The sequence below is a fragment of the Theobroma umbraticum genome, unplaced genomic scaffold, assembly GCF_002168275.2.
Source record: "Theobroma umbraticum cultivar Fairchild unplaced genomic scaffold, ASM216827v3 scaffold_204.0, whole genome shotgun sequence".
In the NCBI taxonomy this organism is placed as follows: Eukaryota; Viridiplantae; Streptophyta; class Magnoliopsida; order Malvales; family Malvaceae; genus Theobroma; species Theobroma umbraticum.
In genome coordinates this window covers 44,545-64,484 of record NW_018397267.1, presented here as the reverse complement: position 1 = coordinate 64,484, position 19,940 = coordinate 44,545, and the positions used below count along the sequence as shown (strand labels likewise).

At 38.2% G+C, this 19,940-nt stretch overlaps 5 protein-coding genes across 5 annotated transcripts; all 5 read left to right on the top strand.

Annotated features, from left to right (window-relative positions):
• Window positions 1–139: 139 nt before the first annotated feature.
• LOC110424062 (uncharacterized) lies at window positions 140–1,374 on the top strand. Its single transcript, XM_021438549.2, has one exon. The coding sequence runs from the start codon at window positions 663–665 to the stop codon at window positions 1,209–1,211; it is 549 nt and encodes a 182-aa protein (XP_021294224.1). The 5' UTR covers window positions 140–662; the 3' UTR covers window positions 1,212–1,374.
• A 235-nt stretch (window positions 1,375–1,609) lies between these two features.
• On the top strand, window positions 1,610–4,374 carry LOC110424531 (pentatricopeptide repeat-containing protein At5g56310-like). Its single transcript, XM_089784819.1, is given in 5 exon segments — window positions 1,610–2,035; window positions 2,038–2,667; window positions 2,669–3,161; window positions 3,164–4,041; window positions 4,123–4,374. Coding segments are annotated over 4 exon segments (1,962 nt in total). The 5' UTR covers window positions 1,610–1,726; the 3' UTR covers window positions 3,694–4,041; window positions 4,123–4,374.
• Window positions 4,375–5,442: 1,068 nt separating this feature from the next.
• On the top strand, window positions 5,443–9,705 carry LOC110423676 (putative E3 ubiquitin-protein ligase EDA40). Its single transcript, XM_021437963.2, has 3 exons — window positions 5,443–5,722; window positions 6,001–6,096; window positions 7,311–9,705. Exons 1-3 carry the CDS (start codon window positions 5,624–5,626, stop codon window positions 8,703–8,705), a joined length of 1,590 nt encoding a protein of 529 aa, XP_021293638.2. The 5' UTR covers window positions 5,443–5,623; the 3' UTR covers window positions 8,706–9,705.
• An 83-nt stretch (window positions 9,706–9,788) lies between these two features.
• LOC110423677 (protein PHR1-LIKE 3-like) lies at window positions 9,789–12,661 on the top strand. The gene is made up of 6 exons (XM_021437964.2): window positions 9,789–10,097; window positions 10,971–11,047; window positions 11,165–11,219; window positions 11,498–11,576; window positions 11,683–11,752; window positions 12,043–12,661. Exons 1-6 carry the CDS (start codon window positions 9,905–9,907, stop codon window positions 12,472–12,474), a joined length of 906 nt encoding a protein of 301 aa, XP_021293639.1. The 5' UTR covers window positions 9,789–9,904; the 3' UTR covers window positions 12,475–12,661.
• Window positions 12,662–13,625: 964 nt separating this feature from the next.
• LOC110423678 (myb-like HTH transcriptional regulator family protein) lies at window positions 13,626–19,768 on the top strand. Its single transcript, XM_021437965.1, has 8 exons — window positions 13,626–13,719; window positions 13,784–13,838; window positions 15,855–16,085; window positions 16,745–16,821; window positions 16,982–17,024; window positions 17,209–17,266; window positions 18,442–18,511; window positions 18,846–19,768. The coding sequence occupies exons 3-8, from the start codon at window positions 15,866–15,868 to the stop codon at window positions 19,389–19,391; spliced, it is 1,014 nt and encodes a 337-aa protein (XP_021293640.1). The 5' UTR covers window positions 13,626–13,719; window positions 13,784–13,838; window positions 15,855–15,865; the 3' UTR covers window positions 19,392–19,768.
• Window positions 19,769–19,940: the final 172 nt, after the last annotated feature.

The window sequence follows — 19,940 nt, the reverse complement described above, 5'->3', positions numbered from 1 at the left end:
GATTGGTAATCTAGCTTCTTGGTAGTGTTTTTATTATTGCAATGTAATATTAGAGTATATATGGCATCTCTTGTAGTATGCAGTTGTGACTTTGTTGCTGATAGTTTTTTGTCCGCGAAGTTGATAGACAGTCAGTCACATGTGTTCGGGCTTTCACATGGGAGCAGTTGGTTCAACCAAGGGAAGCTGGGTGGTGACAATTTTTGGTCTTAAGCTGTATTGTTGGTAAAAATGATATCACGGGGCGCAGTTTGATTAGGTGGCCTTCAGTATTATTATTACTATTATTTTTAGAACAAGTCCTTCAGTATTATTGTTATTATTAGTTAATTAACTAAACGGGTGGCAACGGGCCCATGTCATGTGGTATCACGATCACCCATCAACCACTATTGGCTGTCCTCCCCGTCAGTGTTGATTGGTTCGGGTCCCAGCGCAGCATATAAAGTTTCCAACTAACATTGCCCACTTTCAAGCTGGAATCACGAGGGGAATGGTAGTAAAGTCATTTGCATCAATAATTGCATCGTCTGACACACTGGACTCCGAGCCCGCCTGTTTTCTGTCTAGTGGGTTGCAGTAGAGTTTGAAGCCCGATTAGCCCAGCAAAAGTTAGTTTTTAACTTTGCAATTTGCAAACCGAATTATCTGTGAAACAAGACATGGCAAGAACAAGGTATAATCCTCCACCTCCCAGTCCCGCTCACTTCTGTCTGCTTATCTTGTTCATCATCGCCCCTCCCTTAAATGGCACAGAGCTTGTGAAGGAGGTGTGCAACCACACCTCTGACTACGCATTCTGTGTTGAGACTTTAAATACAGGTGGCCCCCTGGCCCTGGCCGGTGACCTTGCCAATGCCGCTTTACGCTTTGCTCAAACCAAGGCCAGCCACGCCCAGTCCCTCATAGCCGGCCTTCTTAAGAATGCCACCACTCCCGTGGACCGCAATCGCCTCCAAATATGTCAAAGCTGCAGCAACAAGGCCGTATCTGAGCTTTCATCGGCTAACAATGACTTCAACTCCGACACCCTGGACACCATGGTAGAAGGGATGAATAGTGCGGCTGATGCTACTAAAGATTGCCAGAATCAGATCCAAGGCAGAGGCACCTACTTTTCAGAGCTGGCCACCAGCAATGGTGACTTGATCAAACTTTGCGAAATTTGTATTGTCTCCACTAGATATTTTACTGTGGAAGATTTTTACTAACTTAACTCTTCTTACTGATTTAGGGTTTAGCATTTTGATCAATCTTTTGCTGTTTTAATTAAAGCGGAAAGAAGTAGTGTATGCAGTGTTTGGTGTTTTTAACATTCAAAATCAAATACAAGCTGGCATAACATTTGCCAAGGGGATTCAATCTTGCTTTGAACACCTTATAAATATCGAGTGCATGGTTACACGGGAATCTTTCCTTTCCATGCAAATTGCAAATTGAGATTCCTTTACAACGTTAATGTTTACCATGATCTTGGACTTGGTGCATGGAAATCCGATTTGTTTTGATCGAAATCCAAAGGTATTAATGTTCAGGTAAGGACCTTAGCGAGCATGTATATATTAGTAATAAGATTAGGATGCCAAGGCTGAGCCTTTGAAACCAAACCAAACCAAACCAATCCGCTCCGGTTTCTCTGGTAATGCTCGCAATCTTTTATCTAATTCATTCGTAAAATACTGCTACTACAGCACTGCTAGTTAACGGGTTGGTCATCTACGCCATTATGAGCGGCCATCTTTCCAATCTCCCCGCCTTAATCAGACGTTTTGCTCATTTCAATTTCTTATTCTCTGCTCACCCAATCAAACATCATACTGAAATCTTTGTAACAAAACCTGCTTCATATACACGCGAGTCTAATATGCGGATTAACGACTTTGGTCGCCGTGGCAAAGTCAAAGAAGCAAAGCAACTTTTCGATGAAATGCTTCCAAGTCATAGGGACGCCGCCTCTTATGCTTCCATGATCACTGTTTATTTGAAAAACAATCATCCTCCCAAAGCCGAGGCGCTGTTTACCTCCATGCCCGTACCCATAGAAACATTGTTGCTGAATCCGCAATGATCCACGGCTACGTGAAAGCCGGTCGTCTACCTGAAGCTCGTAAACTTTTTGATGATACGGTTGACAGAAATGTCTTCTCCTGGACTAGTTTGATTTCCGGGTATTTTGCAGTAGGGCAAGTTGAAGAGGGTCGTCTCCTTTTTGAGCAAATGCCTATGTCTGTGAAAAATGTGGTGTCTTGGACAACGGTAGTTTTGGGTTATGCACATAACGGTTTGATTGATGAAGCGCGCCATGTTTTTGACCGAATGCCTGACAAAAACATTGTTGCCTGGACAATTATGCTCAAGTCTTATGTTGACAATGGCCGGATTGATGATGGAATTAGGCTTTTCTACCAGATGCCTCAAAGGAATCTGTATGCCTGGAATATCATGATTTCTGCCTGTCTAAAGGTTAGCAGAGTCTGCGAGGCTATTCAATTGTTTGATTCTTTGCCTCAAAAAAACCTGATTTCTTGGACAAGTATGGTTTCGGGCTTGGCAAGAAACGGGATGACAAAACAGGCTAGGGAATACTTTGATCAGATGCCAGTAAGCAAAGACATAGCCGCATGGAATGCCATGATAACCGCATACGTTGATCAAGGGGACATAGCCTAAGGCTAGTGAGCTTTTCTACTCGATGCCTGATAAGAACATTGTTGCCTGGAATGTCATGATTGATGGATATTCAAGAAATGGAGCTCAAGGTGAAGCTTTCAGCCTCCTGATCCTCATGCTTCGTTCTGGCTTCAGACCTAATGAGACTACAATCACTAGCGTGTTGACCTCCTGCAATAGCATTTTAGAGGTCGGGCAAGCTCATGCTCTTGTTTTTCCTTTGGGGTTTGACTTTGAGCATGGCATTTCACTCACTAACACTCTTCTTTCAGCATATTCAAGAATTGGGGATCTCAATTCAGCTAGGCTTGCTTTTCAAGGTCTTAAGGCTAAGGATCTTGTGTCATGGACTGCCATGATATTAGCATATTCACACCATGGATATGGTAAGCATGCATTACATGTTTTTGCAGCCATGCTAACATCAGGTGTCAAGCCGGATGAGATCACTTTTGTAGGAGTCTTGTCAGCTTGTAGCCATTCTGGTTTTGTAGAAAAGGTCAAAGGCTATTTGATGCAATGAGTCACATGTATGGTTTACAACCCAGGGCTGAGCACTATTCTTGCCTTGTGGACATCCTTGGTCGAGCGGGACAAGTGGAGAAGGCCATGAGTGTTGTGAACAAAATGCCTCCAAGTGAGTGCGATGGTGCTGTTCTAGGAGCATTGCTTGCTGCATGCAGATTGCATGGGGATGATAAACTAGCAAATCACGTTGGTAAACAGCTAATTGAGCTAGAGCCTGGTGACTCTGGTGGCTACGTTCTCTTGGCTAATGTATATGCAGCGCAAGAGAAGTGGAATGAGTTTGCCCGAGTAAGGAAGATGATGAAGGAGAGGAAAGTGAAGAAAGTTGCTGGTTTTAGTTATGTAGAAGTGAAAGGAAAGAATCATGTATTCTTCGTAGGGGACAGATGTCATCCTCAGGTTGAAGAGATGTATGAAATGCTACGAGTTATGCTACCACCTCGTACGAGCGGGGTGGATTGCATTCAAGGGGACCCAAATATACCTTTATCGTAGTTTGTGAGAAACTGAATAAAAATAGAGTTACTGAATTCATCTGGGATTTGGTTGGTGCGGCAATTAGTTATAATGAGTATCAAAATCCAAGACTGGTTGGAGTTATATAACTGCTGTGGTGTGTGTGGTTTGAAGGCAAGAAGTAATTGGTCAGTACATAGCAAACGAGTGATTCCCAATAGTTATGGAACATTAAAAGCTACCAAGTTTGAAATGGTGAAACCAATTGTGACGTGAAAATTAGTGACCGTAGGAATGTTGTGATGAAGCGTGCAAAAGAGAAACTTTTGATTTATGGAAAAAAAAAAAATGGGAGAGGACTTGAAATGGTCAATTGCCCGACCTCAAGTAAGCAAACAGACGGCCCTTTTGTTTTGGTTTGTTCAAAGACATTTAGGTAGCAACTGAGATCAGATGTTGATGTTGCAGACAGCAGACAGCAGCAACCCTTCCTTTTTACTTCTTTTGAGGTAGAAGGAGAGGAGGAGGATGGTTAAAAGCCTTGGCATATGTCTCAAGGCTTGAAAAGATGCCTGGTCAAAACTCAATAATATCCTTTAATGCATAAGTCCCTTTCTGGCTTCTAGGAAATTGGTGTCTTGAATTTTGATTATTCGGATACTCAAAATTAAAACTTAACATGATAATCATCAAATACTGTATGTATTTTGTGCGTCAATTAGCAGAGGACTTTATATACTAATTGCGTTAGACTTAGAGGTATTTATATATATATATATATATACACATGTTTAAAGATAAATGTTTTGGGGTCCCCATCAGTATTTTGTATAGTTGGAAGGGCCCATGTGTTTTAAAGTCTGCAAGGCAACGAGGAGAAGAAAAGCATATATGTATATATGTGGCGCCACCCACAACAGGGAAGCCTAAAGGCCAAAGACAAGAGAAGCCAGCCATCATGAGATATTGGATTTTAATTTGGTAAATTACCTGTGCCTGCCTCGACTTCAAATTCAAATCGAACGCCTAACGGTCTTTTACTTTACTTTACCTATTTTTGGACTATGGTCCCAATATACTAGTCGCAAAGAGAGGGCCAGGCTTTGGCCTCTAGTCCTTGCTACTTTTTCAAAGGATATGATATGCACTGTCTTAACGCCAAATTAACAAGACAAGCCTAAAAGTGGTCCCTGCATTGCACTTATTCAACAATCTATTTATTGCATTTATTAGCTTTGCTCCCCACTTGTTTTCTTTTTTTACCTTGTTTCTTTGGATTATTTTATTTTTATTTATGTTTTTTATTTATGTAAAAATTTACTTATAATACAATAATCACTTAATTTTTCAATTAATATGACTTTTACATAATCATAATTTTTTATATGTAAAAGATATAATTTTAAAAATATGCTAACAAAAACTATATTAGTTATTTAAACAATGGGGATCCTGATGTTGGTAATTAAAATATTAAATTATCTTTTATTTTATGAACAATTTTTACATAATTATTTTTAAGCAATTAAAGTGTGTGAGAATAAATACTATTAGTACTAGTACGAAATAACTTGTCAGATATGTTTGTGTATATATATATATATATATATATATATATATATATATATATGCCAATAAAATAAATTACAGGTAATTTTTGAATCGCGTAAAAAAGTTGGTAGTCTTCCGTCAAAAGAGTCCTTGCAAAGTAAAAGCAAGGAAGGTGTGGCGTGTACAAGTATATATGGGTCTACTCTCTACATGCAGCGCATTGGAGGGCAGGGGAGAGAGAAGAATAGAGATACTAAGCCTGTCTGTCTAAGTGCGAAATTAAAAAACGAAAATACAAAAGTGGAGGCTCAACAACAACAGCAGCAAAGGGACTCGGAGTGGTGGACATCTTCGCAGATTTGCCAGACTTGTCTTTACTCTTTCCCCTTCTATCCCATTTTTTCACTATCCGACGGCGATGGGGGTAGGATCAGGAACATCTTCCAAGCTCAAAAATGCAGCCAGGAAGATGATGGTCGCTGCATGCGGCTCCTTCTCCAGGAATAGCCCTCCTCGTGTAAGCTAAGCTCCCCTTCTCCACTTTATCTTCCATATCAGATACAAGGTGGATTAATTAAAGATCCCTTTTCTATCGAATATGGCAGTCTTACTCTTTACATTTTCTACTGCAAATTTCTAACTTGACTTATCATCGTTTTTTTTGGGTTTCAACTATAATTTCTATCGTTTCTGAATCACAGCTCTTCTCTTTTGAGTTTATAAAAAGAAAAAAATTTCCCATCTCTTAGTGGCGACAGCTCTAATATTTTGTCGTGTTAATGGAAAAATCTGCAGATGTCAGTGTCACCCACAAAGCCAAAGTGGAAGTCGGAAGCTGAAGCCGGAATTGAAGCAGAATCCTTCACCAGCCATAACGACCTTACTTCTAAGGTACCTCCATTCAACATTTCCCTTTCTTTTTTCTTTAAACCTTTTCATTCTTGTCCAGGGAAATTACATATACTATTAGGAGAGTTAAGAGAATGAAAGGGTAGGCATTGTAATGTTATTTTTCGAAACTAGAAAAAAAGTAGACTAGTATACACTCCTGGAATCCAATGCTCTCTCATCTCACCATTGACCGCGGTGTATATAAGAGATCTCTTGTTTATAGTAAGTTATTTGAGCTGTGCAAAGTTACCAACTTGCCTTCGCTTCTCACAACTTTCTCGATTCTCTGGATTCACAAGGCAACTTTTTTTATTGTTGTGTTGTAACTCTAGATTTCAAGCTCCAATAACAGCTGGGTATTGAAAAAAAGTTTGCTTGATTGACGAAACAAAGCATGTGAATTCAACCTTACACAAAGATCCACAATCAGCTGTCCCCACTACCTGCAAAAACCCATTATCCTCGCGTCATTTCCTACCACCACACTTCCAACTTCAACTATTCTGCTCCCTTTGAATTACTCTCATATTGCCATATGTGGTACTGTATTTTTTTTTTATTTGGTTATAATAAAATTGAAAACTAAACAAATTCCTAGTTTGGACGTATGCATGTTGCCCAATTTAGAAGGATTCACTTACAAATACTATAATCTATTCTAAATAATTCAGCAGAAATTTTGTATTAAAACCCAGATGTCTGCATCTTCCAACAAATGTGACATCATGATTGGACAAAAAACAAATTATAAAAGTAGCACCCATCCACCTGATTTCATTTTCTTTTCATTTTTATTAAATCTTCTCTTATTTCATAATCTACAATAACTTCTTTATCCTAAAACAATCATTATAGTGATGATTAGGAGTGGAATATAATTAACATAGCAATTTTTCATATTTGCATTTTCATTCCATATTAGTTTGAATCATTGTATACTATTGGACCATTGCAATTTGAAAAATACAATTGGAGCTTGAACATTTGAATATTGACATGTTAATCATCAATAGTTACAGATGTTTGAACTATGAGATTTACTTATACCTTTCTAGTGATTTTATATAGTAATTTTGACTTCAGTAACCAAAGAAAGTTATATTGTCCATTTTAGATCTGTGCAATGGATCGTTGAGAATGATAACAATATCAATCAGTTTATTACTTAATCATTCATCAGATTTTCTTATACTACTATTCATGCATTGCAACAGAACTTATGTGCTATATGTCTGGAGGTTCTAAGTTACAGCTCTGGCAGCAGCCCAGGGCAAGCTATTTTCACAGCCCAGTGTTCTCATGCATTCCACTTTTCCTGCATATCCTCCAATGTTCGTCATGGTAGCATCACCTGCCCTATTTGCCGTGCCCACTGGACGCAGTTACCGCGCAACTTAAACCCACCTGCATGTTCCCTCTCTTGCAACCAAAGTGACCCTGTTTTCCGTATCCTGGATGATTCCATTGCCACTTTCCGGGTTCATAGACGTTCCTTCCTTCGCTCAGCACGCTATGATGATGATGACCCTATTGAGCCTGACCACACACAAAATCATCCCCGTCTTGATTTAGCTCTGATTCCCCTCCAACCAGCAGTTTTGACTCACCCCTGCTGCTTTCGGCATCAGTCCTGCTCACATTCATCTTCTTTGCAAATGCCGGGCATTGGGCACAACTCAAACCATCATCACCATCATCATCACTTCAGCAGCTCCTCATCATCATCGTTACTGTTGCAACCTAGACAAACACCTTCCTACATGTGCTCCTCCTCAAATAGGAGACCTGCCTATCTCTGCATAAAATTGACACATTCACAAGCTACAGACATGGTACTGGTTGCAAGCCCCAATGGGCCACACTTGAGGCTTCTAAAACAATCCATGGCATTAGTGGTATTCTCCCTCCGACCAATTGATCGTTTGGCCATTGTGACATACTCATCTGCTGCAGCACGCGTCTTCCCTCTCAGGCGCATGACATCCTATGGGAAGCGATCAGCGTTACAAGTCATTGATCGTCTTTTCTACATGGGACAAGCTGATCCAATTGAAGGGCTTAAGAAAGGGATAAAGATACTTGAAGATCGTGCACATAAGAATCTGCAGTCCTGCATCTTGCATTTGTCTGATAGCCCAACAAGATCATACCATGCCATGAACTTGCAATTGCCTATTCCAATACATCGGTTTCATGTGGGATTTGGCTTTGGCAGCTCTAATGGCTTTGTCATGCATGAATTTGAAGAGTTTCTAAGACAGTTGTTGGGAGGTGTGATTAGAGACATTCAATTGAGAATTGGGGAGGACGCCAAGATCATTAGGCTTGGGGATCTAAGAGGGGGTGAAGAGAGAAGGGTTTTGTTGGACTTGGGCGAGTGTGTACCTGTGTCTGTGGGGTATAGCTATGTTGAGGGAGGAAATGATGAATGCATCAAAACAGGGGAAACTGTGGTGAGTATAGAGGATAAAAGGGAAACAGATGATGGCGACGGAGACACTGCTATCAGCATTGTTGGTGGAAGGACCAGCAGTGTTGAGGGTTGGGATTACCATGATCCTTACATGGCTAGAAGATGGGCTAAGCATTTGCATGGCTACAGGTTCTGAATCTGAATCAACCAACCTAAATCCTACCGTAGATATGGATATTTCATTCATTTCCTCGGGGATTTTAGTCATGTAGGACCTCTGATCTCCAGACCGTTCAATCAAACAGCTAATGCTCAGTGCAAAAGATGTTTATATACCCAAATCTAAGATTAAAAGATATATATAATCTAAATTTTTTGCTCCTATAGATAGACTCTGATTCACGATACCATTCTTGAAGCTGTCAGCCATATATGAATTGCAATTTGCAATACCACATGTTCGTTGTGTATTGAGTCAATTGATCATTGGTTAGGCATAAACCAAGAGTGGAACTGTTTCGATCATATGAGTAGTTCAACAATCATCTATTCACTTATCATTTGCATGAGTAGAGTTGATTCAGATTCTTCCTATCAAAATCAAGCTTCTTTCATAACACTAACATCTGCTTTATAATTTTGATCAAGCTTCCTCCTTTGGTTATGGAATTTTTTTTATATGACTTGTTTGGCTATTGGTTATTTGAAGGGGACAATGTTAATGGCTTTTGATGAATGGATGGTGTCTGATCTAATTATGGTATTGCAATTTATGATGTAATGCGTTGAAGGCATCTCTTTTTCCTTGTTCAAATGTGTAACCTGGTTTGGGTTTTTAGTTGGAAGTAATTAATGAGAAAAAAAAGAGGAGTAAGATAAGTATTTGAATAACTGAAAGGAGCAAGTAGTATATTTGGAAAACATTTGAGGCGAGTTTGAAACTAGATGAAGGAAGGTTTGTGTCATGTATTAGGAATTGAAGAGGGATTTGAAATCCCATAATTGTAACTCAAACATTAACAAAGTGGACCATTACATTACCCCTACAATCATAAGGCAAAGATGTCGAATTTAGTGTTGTAATTGTAAATTAACTATTAAGCGTTTGAATTGTAAGAATTTGGAATAAATTCATAAATTCATCCCTGAAAATTTCTATTTTTCAACATTTAATGAATGCCGAAAGTATACAAGTAAAAAAGGGCGGGGAGGAGCAGCCAGCGGGGCGGGCCGGGTTGGCGTGGGGTGGGCTTGTTTTTAACCATCTCCTTTGTTTGACCTACACTCGGCAGTCGGCACAGCAGGAGGCAAACTAGTTTCTTCTTGGGTGGATTTGGTGGGGGAATAGGGATTAGGGATGTCATACTTATTAGAGTAAAAAGAACAAGGAAGAGAATGGATATGTATCATCCAAGGCTCCAAGCTCATCTTCATCATCAGGAAGAGATGCTTCAAAATCTCAATCACAAAGGAGCTCTAGCAGAGCCTTGCCTCGTCTTGACTTCTGATCCCAAGCCTCGCCTCCGTTGGACTGCGGACCTCCACGATCGATTCGTCGATGCCGTCACTCAACTTGGCGGCCCCAATAGTAGGATTTTCCATCCCTCTTTTTTTTTTTTAATAAAAATAGTTATAATATTTCCGTCTGGGTTTTTAGGTTTTCCCCTTTTTTTTATTTTTTTTTATTTGTTCTCACTTTGCTTAAGTATATTTCGTTCTGCTTCCAATTTTATATTTTGCACCTTTTTTATTTTTTTGCTTCATTTTTCTCTCTCCGAACCTACCCACTTCAATTGTGTTTACCATCCTGTTACCTGCTGACCTTTTCCAAAGTATTTCCTTATCACCTTTCTGGGATACCAACTAGACTCTGAATTTAACTTTGCTACATGCTCTACCCTATACTTCGTTTCTTGTTTTGTCATATAGTACCAATGCATCAACATGATTTCGCTTCTAACAACAGCCACCACTATTGTATGTAATGTGCTTCAGTAGAAAAGCCCAATGTAGTCTGCTATGTACTACTTCAATTTAGATAATAAACTGCTTTCTTCCATACTCAGCAGATGATAACTGGTATTTGTCCTTCTTTATGTTGTACTTGCGTGGGGTTTTAGGTGTGTCATAAACAGGCTTACCTTCTGCATCTATAATTTTCTTTAGTGTTTCAGCTATTCAAATCCCAATTCCCTATCGTTTTCTGAATAAAGACTGTAGCTTTTCTCTTGCCAAGTGTTTGTCAGTGTTTATGCTTGTTAGGCTTATGTTTGTTCTTGTTATCTTATTTTCATGCATGCATTATGCGGTAAGATGTTGGGCATCTGCTGTGGCCTATGTTTCTAGGTTAATCTTTTATTTATTTATTTATTTTTTTACGGCTGACAATAGATTCAAATTTACTTGAGCATTTTCACCATCTCGCAATTAGATTTCTTTTGATTATGGGTGACAACTGCAGAAGCTACACCAAAGGCCATCATGCGGACAATGAATGTGAAAGGACTAACTCTTTTCCATTTAAAGAGTCACCTCCAGGTTTTCTTCATTCTTGTCAACCTTTACCTTGTCAAAAAATTTATAAACTTGGAGATCTGTTTTGAAACTTATTCTCTCATTGACACCTTGTCCTGTGGTATTTTCACTGTGTTACAGAAATACAGGCTAGGTAAGCAATCAGGGAAGGATATGGGTGAGGGACCAAAAGATGGTAGGTTCTGTTCCAACTCTTTTTCTTTAGTATATGATCTGAAACACGTATATGCTACTATAAATGAATTTGGCTAAATTGAATCTACGTTTGAAGTTTCTTTCACCAAAATAATTTAATTTCTGCCACTCTTTCTTTGATTTACAAGTGAACTAAAATTATTCTTTGGTGACTGATTTAAACCAGGTGTATGTGTATTTGGATAATAATTTATAAGGTAATCATGTGATAAGTATTTAGGATTGCAGACTGAAGTTTCTTTTCCGATTTTCATGAAGGGATATCTGCTTCATACCTTTTAGAAAGCCCTGGAACAAATAATTCTACCCCAAGTTTGCCAAGTTCTGACATGAATGAGTGAGAAATTTCATATTTTGTCTGAAAATTATGGGTCTTCCTTCAGGTTCACTGCTGGGTTCAAATCTTAAGCTTAGTTCTGAGGGGAAATGAATTTTATATGCAGGGGTTATGAGGTGAAGGAGGCATTAAGGGCACAGATGGAAGTGCAGAGTAAATTACATTTGCAAGTAGAGGTAATTTTTCCCCTTCTGTAGTACATTTCTCTTTTGTGGATGTGGCTATGAAGTGATATAAAGTGGGTAGTACCTCTAGGGTGTTTCTGGGTTTTAATGCAATTCTACATTCATCTTTGAGCTTGTGACTGATGTCTTGGAGAAACTTGTTGTGAGGCTCATTATGCTTTGAACCAAGCAATGAGTTGATAGTGGGAAAAGCCCTACTTAACATTTTGGAAAGAACCCTCCAGATCAGAGTGTAAATTCCGTTCTCAAGCTAGCTAATCTTATTATATTCTCCTTTTTAGGCCGAAAAGCACTTGCAGATTCGCCAGGATGCAGAACGAAGATATATGGCCATGCTTGAGAGGGCTTGTAAGATGCTTGCTGATCATTTTATTGGAGGTGGTGCAGATACTGAAACAGATAACCTAGGATTTAGTAGTAAGGTGCCGAGAAATTATTGTGTTGACCCACTTGGATTTTACTCCTCTCAGTCTGCTGAGGTGGTCAATGCATGCGGCCAAGATGAAGAAATGCCATCCGGTCTGCATTCCCAGAGGGCTGATTGTTCTACTGAAAGCTGCCTAACTTCACATGAGAGTCCAGGAGGATTGACAATGGAAGGATCTGCTGTTGAAGGGAAGAAAAAGATGCTGAACTTGGACTCAACAACAGGATCTCTGATCTGGGGTGATGCCAAGTTTAATCCCCATGGGCTAACTGGATATGGCATGTAGAGATGGAAATGAGTGATACTCATCTGTATGCTCTAGCTATTACAGTCTCAAGTGTAAAAATGCTGATCTATTCATGTGCATGGAGTTGGCAGGAAATCCAAGCTTTGAGATGAATGGAACAAGTAGTCTCAAAATTGTAAATCCAAGTTGCTTATGCTCTAAATATCAATACATTTAGTGTCTCAAACATATGAACTTGTGCTGCTGTGATTGGAAATCCATGTGATCTCTGAAGTCCAAACTTAGAATGCTGTTGGGATTTTAGGCTGTAAATCTGAACTTGCTGTGTTGTTAACAGGCAATTTGTGTAGGATAAAGAGAAAATTTTGATTGAACGAGATTGCCAAAGGATAGAGGGAAGCAGAATAAAGGATGTTGGGGATGACAGAGATGGTAGGGTAGCAAATGGATTTTGGCTTTTGTTTAACAAAGTTATTCTGGTGAATGATAATGATCAAATTATCAAATGTACAAGGCGGGGCGGAGAAAATCCAAAAGCCATATAAAAAATTGGCATCCTCTTTCAATCACGTAACAATCAAAGACGGAAGGGACAGAAATTGCCGGACGGAATATAATTGGGTAGATTCCGTCCAACGGAATATAATTGGGTAGATTCCGTCCAAGGCCGGTCGCTACATGTCAATCTTCTATTTCATTATATATAATACTTACTTTGTATGTTATCGACATATGTATAATCTGGTATTAAACGTAAGTAAGAGATTATGATTTTCATTAGACATACTAAGCGGACAATCAAATAAAGACGAGCATCCCTTAATTACTAACTACGGCCGCGGGCTGCCCATTTGGCTGACCCTGGGTTTTCACGTTACCTCTGTTCATGTGTATGCATACAGCAATGAGGAAGTCAATAAATAAAATAAATGAATGACTTTAATTCTTTTGCCTGAAACTTGAAAGAATACTAATAATAATAAATCCCTAAATTGCACAAATAAATATAATGGTATAAATAAAATGTAGAAAGACGTAAAGAAGAAGTGATGTACAGAGGTACTAAAATTATTACGGTTATCGTGTTACTTACATACATACTACCTGTACATACGTATATACGGTAGAACTTCAGCATATATATATATATATATATAAAGAAAAATAAAAAGAAAGCAAAAATCGTGGCTGTGGCCTGGCCTGTGGGGGTGGTGGGTGTGTCTCTGCGTCTGCTCTGCCTCTTTGGACTTTTTCTTTCCCTTTGATTTTGGCCTCCAAACATTGGTAGATTACTTTTCTCATCCTTGTCAAAAGTACGAGTAAAATTTAAATTATAGTTACGTTGCAGAGTGAGGGGCGAAATTTGAAGGGATGGGTTGCTCCTAGATCTGCTTCTGCTTCTGGTACGCTCTGCTCGGCCCTCTCCTCTTTCCACTTTAGCTGCTGTTACTTCTCCAAATTTCATTTCCTTTTTCCTTTTTTAAATTTTGGTTTTACTTCCTCTTCTCAGCTTCTTCTGCCTTTGCCTTCTATTTGATAATCGATTTTCTTTTCTTTATATATTTTTTTAAAAATGGATCGGCCAATGTTTTCGATTCCTGTTTCTTTCCACACACACTTAATCCTAACTAATATTTCTAATTTCTATTTCCGATATCATAATCGCTGCACTATTTTTTTCTATCCTTTTTTCTTTTATCGAAGAACAAGAAAACCAATTTGTACTACAAATATAGAACAATAATTCTTCCCCGTATTTGGGCTTTCCATTTGGTACACTCCCAATTGGTTTCGAGATGGGGTGTGATAGAATAGAATTAGGAATTGTGTTTATTTAGCCTGTAATTTCTTGTTAATAAATGATAGACGATTGCATCATACATATTTGGACAACCTGCTCCCAACTCCAAATGCCTTTGATCAACCGCAAATCCGCATCCTCTCTTTCTTCACTTGTATTCATAGTCTCATTTCTCATTTTCAGTATGTGTTGTTATGCGTTCAATATCAATCACCGCTACATCCCCTTTCTATTTTAAAAGCTATGCACTTCCAGTTTATCCTTCTTCCCACTTTTATCTGATCATTCTTTCCTTTTTCTAATACTCATTCACTCAGAGGGTAAATACTATGATAGTGGGAGAAATTTTAACGTCTTTTAAATCCTATTCTACATATTGCGAGATGAAGTTTTGCAAGGATTTGGTTTTTCAAAATTCCTTGCTTCTACATGCAGCTCAAAGCTAAAGTTCCTATTTTCAAAATTAAAGAATGCCATCCCCCCCCCCCCCCCCCCCCCCCAACCAACAAAAAAACACAAGAGGTTTTTCTTTCTTTACTGCTTTGTTTGATTTATACTGAAATTTTCAAATATTCAATTATCTTTTACCATATCTTTGTTTAATTGCTGTTATAAATACTGATTTGCCCTGGACAAAAATTGTGCACGTTAAGCCTTCCAATATGTGTATCATTATTGTAAATTGGAACTCTGGTATATAAGTGAAAGACTGAAAGATGTTTGTGCCTAACCTTTGCTGCCAATGGGAAATTTAGATTTTCATTTCTAGACATCGACACTACCTGGATTTCTTCAAGAGCTAGCTTTGAAAATTTTAAAGGGTTTTATGGGTTATATTACATATATTTCTGATAGTGGCTTGTTTAAGATTAGGTTTAGCTTGATGGTCAGAGAAAGTTTGGTAGAAATTTTAGGGTTGAGATGCAGTGCTCTCTGTTGCATCAAGAAAAGCAAAAATGGAAAATTATATGCAATATCAGTATGTATGATAAGGAAAACTCAGTGTTTTGGCAATGGCAATCTTGGATTGATTCTGATTGTGGGGAAATTTAAGGTTCCCTTAGTCTGCTATGTATTTTTTAGGGGATATATTTTGATCAATTAGAAAGTTATGACTTTTCACAGCTTGCTCTAGTTCTGCCTTTACTTTTACATTTCTTTGTAGCAATGTCTTAGTGATTGTGAATTCTTTGGTTTCAGTCATTATCGTAAGAAGTGGAATGACAATAAGGGTTTTGCTGGCAGCTGTTATTATTTTCATATTAACTGCAGTGGTTGACAGATAATTTGATGATTTTCAATGCATTTAATGAAGATATTTCTTTAAACGGCAACCTTAAGAAGTGTCTTTAGGGCAGTCTTTAGCAAAATCCCAAAATAATAATAAGAGAAGAAGAAGAGGAAGCATGTATGATGTTGGTAGGCTAATGGGGCTAATAATTCTTGCAATCTTGCTTTCCTCATCCTTTTTCTTCCGTTTCTGTTAGGATGGTGAAAGTTGCATCTTTGATGTGTTTGATTTTTTCTCTTAACTATGATTGTAGATCAATGTGGAATCTATCAATGCTTTGCATTTGTTATGCTCTTAATGAGTCTCTTTACTCCCCATTGTTTGTAGATGAACAACAAATGTATCAACCAAAGACTGTTCCTGGTTCAAGTTTAGTCCGCAACAACTCAATAGTTCATGGTCAGCATTTAGATTGTGGTGCTAGCCAAATGGACCCCATAAGTGGAGGGAACAGCCTCACCAACAACCCTAATCTTGCATCAAAGCAACGATTGCGCTGGACACATGAGCTTCATGAACGTTTTGTTGATGCTGTAGCTCAACTTGGTGGGCCAGATCGTGAGTCTTGTCGAATATCTACCTATCTAATATTTAATTCTTAGCCTGAATTTGTTTGTGCATATAATTGACTAGGTTGGCCAGCAGTAAAAGAAAAAAAGGTTCGTTGAAAGGTTGGAATTCATGCTGCATTTCTCTAAAGGAATTCATGCTTTCTGTATAAGATTAATGAAGTAAGATAATATAGACATAAGGAAATATGTTTCCTCTAAATTCCTGGGAACTTCAGGTGTTAGAGGGATTTTATAACTTGAACCTTCTCTCTTTCATCTAGTGTCCTTTCTGTCCAGATTATTTATATAAACTTCCCTGGGGAAATTATGTGAAAGCATTGGGTGCTGTAGTATCTTTATTGTTTACATGGTTATGCAAAATTTTATTACCAGCCAATCTTTTGCTGTTTTAAAGTTCCTGGAAAGTTAACATTAAATAGATTTGTTTAACTTGAAGAATCTCTCTTTCATCTAATCTCCTGTCGGTGAAGAGTTATCTATGTAAGATTTTCTTGGTAAATTGCATGGGAAAGCATGTGGCAGTGTGGTGGCTCACATTTAGTGAATGGACATGGTCATGGGGAAACTATACATACCTTAAGATTTTCGTGTTTATATATGGAAACATGTATGATGGTAAACAAGTTTCCTTTTTCCCCCTCTCAGGAGCTACACCAAAAGGAGTTCTCAGGGTCATGGGTGTACAAGGTTTGACAATATACCATGTCAAAAGCCATTTACAGGTATATTATTCTTTTTCAACCTAATGCAGAACTGTACTTATCTATGTACATTGGTTCAGGAGTTGCCCCAGGGGGAGTAAGGCTTGTGTTGAGTGGTTAGTGTAACATTCCTCATTATCATCTATGGCTTTTGTTGACTCTACTTTTGTGATGTATCCAGAAATATCGCCTTGCAAAATATCTCCCTGATTCTTCATCTGATGGTAGGTTTCATTTGTTCCCTTCTTTTTTTAAGTGTAGACATAAAATGGTTTTGTTAAATTGTTCTTGACCCATGAAGTTCATTCTTCACATTGCATAGAAATTTTCAAGTTCATTATAACTTGAGTTTTTTTGTACAATAATTTTCTTCTTAGTATAACTTGTTTCTTCTATTTGTTAATGAAGGTAAAAAAGCTGACAAGAAAGAAACTGGGGATATGCTTTCCAATTTGGATGGTTCCTCGTAAGTGAAGCTGTAGCTTTTTCAGTTTGTTTTTTTGTTTTACCTTTTTGAAAATATCCTTTTTCATATATAGTTACCAATTGTTGGAATAGTTCTTGTTGGTTTCAACATGTCTTTGAAGTGTAAGATGGAAGAGTTTCTATTTACATGCATAAGAAATTCATAAGGCATGCTGGAAAAAGGATAAAAGTGCTGGAAGCTGTCAATCATATGAAAGTTACTAATAATCAGTTAGGGATGACAAAAGGATACTGTCATCCAGGCATGGGACACAGTCTGACCTGATTAAATAGGGTTTGGGTACTCTATAAACAGTTAATGCAAAAATGATCTCGGGTTTGTGTAGTGATTTTAGGTTGCCTGTTATCCCTACCGCGACTATTAATGATGAACATTGTAAGTAAATTTTAGTTGTAATATATTATTTCTAGCAACTTGAATTGATTTTTATTAATAACTAATAAAAGGCATAAGGATTAAATAAGTCCTCGAACTAGATCAAAATTCTCACTTAAGCCCCTTCTCTTTTTTATTGATGTCAATTGAGCTCTCAACTTATGATTTAGAGTCAAATGAGCCAAATTTGATTGGAAAAAAAATGCTGACATGGCTAATGGCTTTGTTAACTTACTATGTTGGCATTCATGTGGACAAATTGGATGACATGGCATACATGTGCATAGAAGTAGATGACATGGCAATTAGTTATCAAATAAATAAAATTTGAAGTTTTAGAAATAATAGATAAAAGTTAAGAATCAATTAAATTTTGAAGGGAAATGGAAGTTGAAAAAAGAAAAAGACATGTATCTGGGGTTAGAGATGTAGGGCTCCTGCTCCATCATCAGCACCAACCCAGTACCTTTGTCATTCTACACCACTTCTTTCTCTTTCTTCTCTATTTTGTTTTCTTTTCCCTGCCTATGAGCTCATTGGTACTCTCCCATGAAAACCTCTTCAAAATCATCTTTCCATAACCCAAGCTTAAAATCTCATTCCAAAATCCCCATCCATCACCGAAACTAGGTTCTTGTGTACACATTCAAGAAAGGAATTTTATTTCTTTAAATGAGTACTTGGCATCTTTTTTTTTTTTTAAGTTGCTTGGCATCTTAAATTGACTGATCAACTTGAATTGCATGGAATTAAGGGAATTATTTTTTTCCTGCTTGCAGTGGGATGCAAATTACCGAAGCTCTAAAGTTGCAGATGGAGGTGCAAAAGCGCTTGCATGAACAATTGGAGGCATGTTTTCTCACTGCAGATTTTTTACTGATTTGGTTATTATGTTATTATTTGGCTTTCCTTCCAAGGTGATGGTGTATAAAAAGAGACTAGTAAATTGTATATCTAAGGTAGTTCATAGTAGCATGGTATTGAGGAGTGACACAACATTGGGACTCAGTATTTTCTTCTGTTTTCTTAGTGAAACTGGAACAATTTGCTAAATTTCTTTGCATTGAACATGCTAGACAAGATTTAACTTTTCAGGTGCTAGGTTTACTTGTTGAGTTTTCCCCAAACACAGATTCTTAGCTCTTATTAAGCCTGCAATTCCTGTGCCTGTGATGTACAACAGGTGCAGAGACAGCTACAGTTGCGAATAGAGGCTCAAGGGAAGTATTTAAAGAAAATTATTGAGGAGCAGCAGCGTCTCAGCGGAGTCCTTGCAGAAGCACCTGGCTCTGGAGCCTCAGTCCCAGCTTTTGGTGACAATGGCCTGGAATCTGACAAGAAGACTGACCCTGCAACTCCAGCCCCAACTTCAGAATCTCCTCTACAAGATAAGGCTGCCAAAGAACGAGCCCCTGCCAAGAGCCACTCTATTGATGAGTCTTTCTCCTCTCACCATGAGCCTTTGACCCCAGATTCAGGTTGCCACGTTGGTTCCCCAGCAGGGAGTCCTAAGGGTGAGAGGTTGATGAAGAAACAACGGGTGAGCATGGCTGCGGCATTTGCTAAACCTGATGTGGTACTTCCACACCAGATATTAGAGTCAAGCATAAGCTCCTCCTTCCAACAATCACACTCTGTTTTCATGACGAGAGAGCAATTTGATCCTTCATCTGGGATGTCGAAGGGAAATGAAGATCAATTGGAGAAGGCTTCTGGAACTGAGCTGTAGTTTTATGTGCGACAAGGTATATGTTCTCCATTACATTTTGGCTGTGTATCTCTGGGAGGAAATTTCTGATTAGGTCAAAAAATACTTGTTAATGTCTGATGTACGAGATAATTAGGCTCAAGTAGATCTGTCCCTTTATACTGATTTTTCTAGCTTTCATATAGTGTACTTGAATTTTAATTAGAAATGAGAAATTATTGTGAACAATGCTGGAGACTTGGCTTACATATACTGCCATGTCTGTCAGATCCCTTGACTGTTATGTTTTGCTTGAAGGTCTCAAGACTTTGATGGCTTGGATTGGTTATTGTCAATTGGGATCTTTTGCCATTGGCACTATTTCTATACTGAGAGACAATTTCCCTTTGTAGGGCGTATGTGCTGTGCTGGTTTTAGAATTAGAGTACGAAAATAAAGCTTATTAAAAATATATATTTTAGGCATGTTTAATGTTTATGGCGACGTGACATGCATGGTATTGTTAGGCGAGCAATATTATAACGCGAGATGAAAATCATTTCCAAATCTTTGACATTTCAAGCTCTAGCC

Coding starts and splice junctions, on each gene's coding strand:
- LOC110424062 (XM_021438549.2), top strand. CDS start 663: ATGGCAAGAACAAGGTATAATCCTCCACCTCCCAGTCCCGCTCACTTC.
- LOC110423676 (XM_021437963.2), top strand. CDS start 5,624: ATGGGGGTAGGATCAGGAACATCTTCCAAGCTCAAAAATGCAGCCAGG. Junction 5,723..6,000: donor CCAGGAATAGCCCTCCTCGT/GTAAGCTAAGCT, acceptor AAAAATCTGCAG/ATGTCAGTGTCACCCACAAA. Junction 6,097..7,310: donor ATAACGACCTTACTTCTAAG/GTACCTCCATTC, acceptor GCATTGCAACAG/AACTTATGTGCTATATGTCT.
- LOC110423677 (XM_021437964.2), top strand. CDS start 9,905: ATGGATATGTATCATCCAAGGCTCCAAGCTCATCTTCATCATCAGGAA. Junction 11,048..11,164: donor ATTTAAAGAGTCACCTCCAG/GTTTTCTTCATT, acceptor ACTGTGTTACAG/AAATACAGGCTAGGTAAGCA. Junction 11,220..11,497: donor GGGTGAGGGACCAAAAGATG/GTAGGTTCTGTT, acceptor ATTTTCATGAAG/GGATATCTGCTTCATACCTT.
- LOC110423678 (XM_021437965.1), top strand. CDS start 15,866: ATGTATCAACCAAAGACTGTTCCTGGTTCAAGTTTAGTCCGCAACAAC. Junction 16,086..16,744: donor TCAACTTGGTGGGCCAGATC/GTGAGTCTTGTC, acceptor TCCCCCTCTCAG/GAGCTACACCAAAAGGAGTT. Junction 17,267..18,441: donor TCCAATTTGGATGGTTCCTC/GTAAGTGAAGCT, acceptor TCCTGCTTGCAG/TGGGATGCAAATTACCGAAG.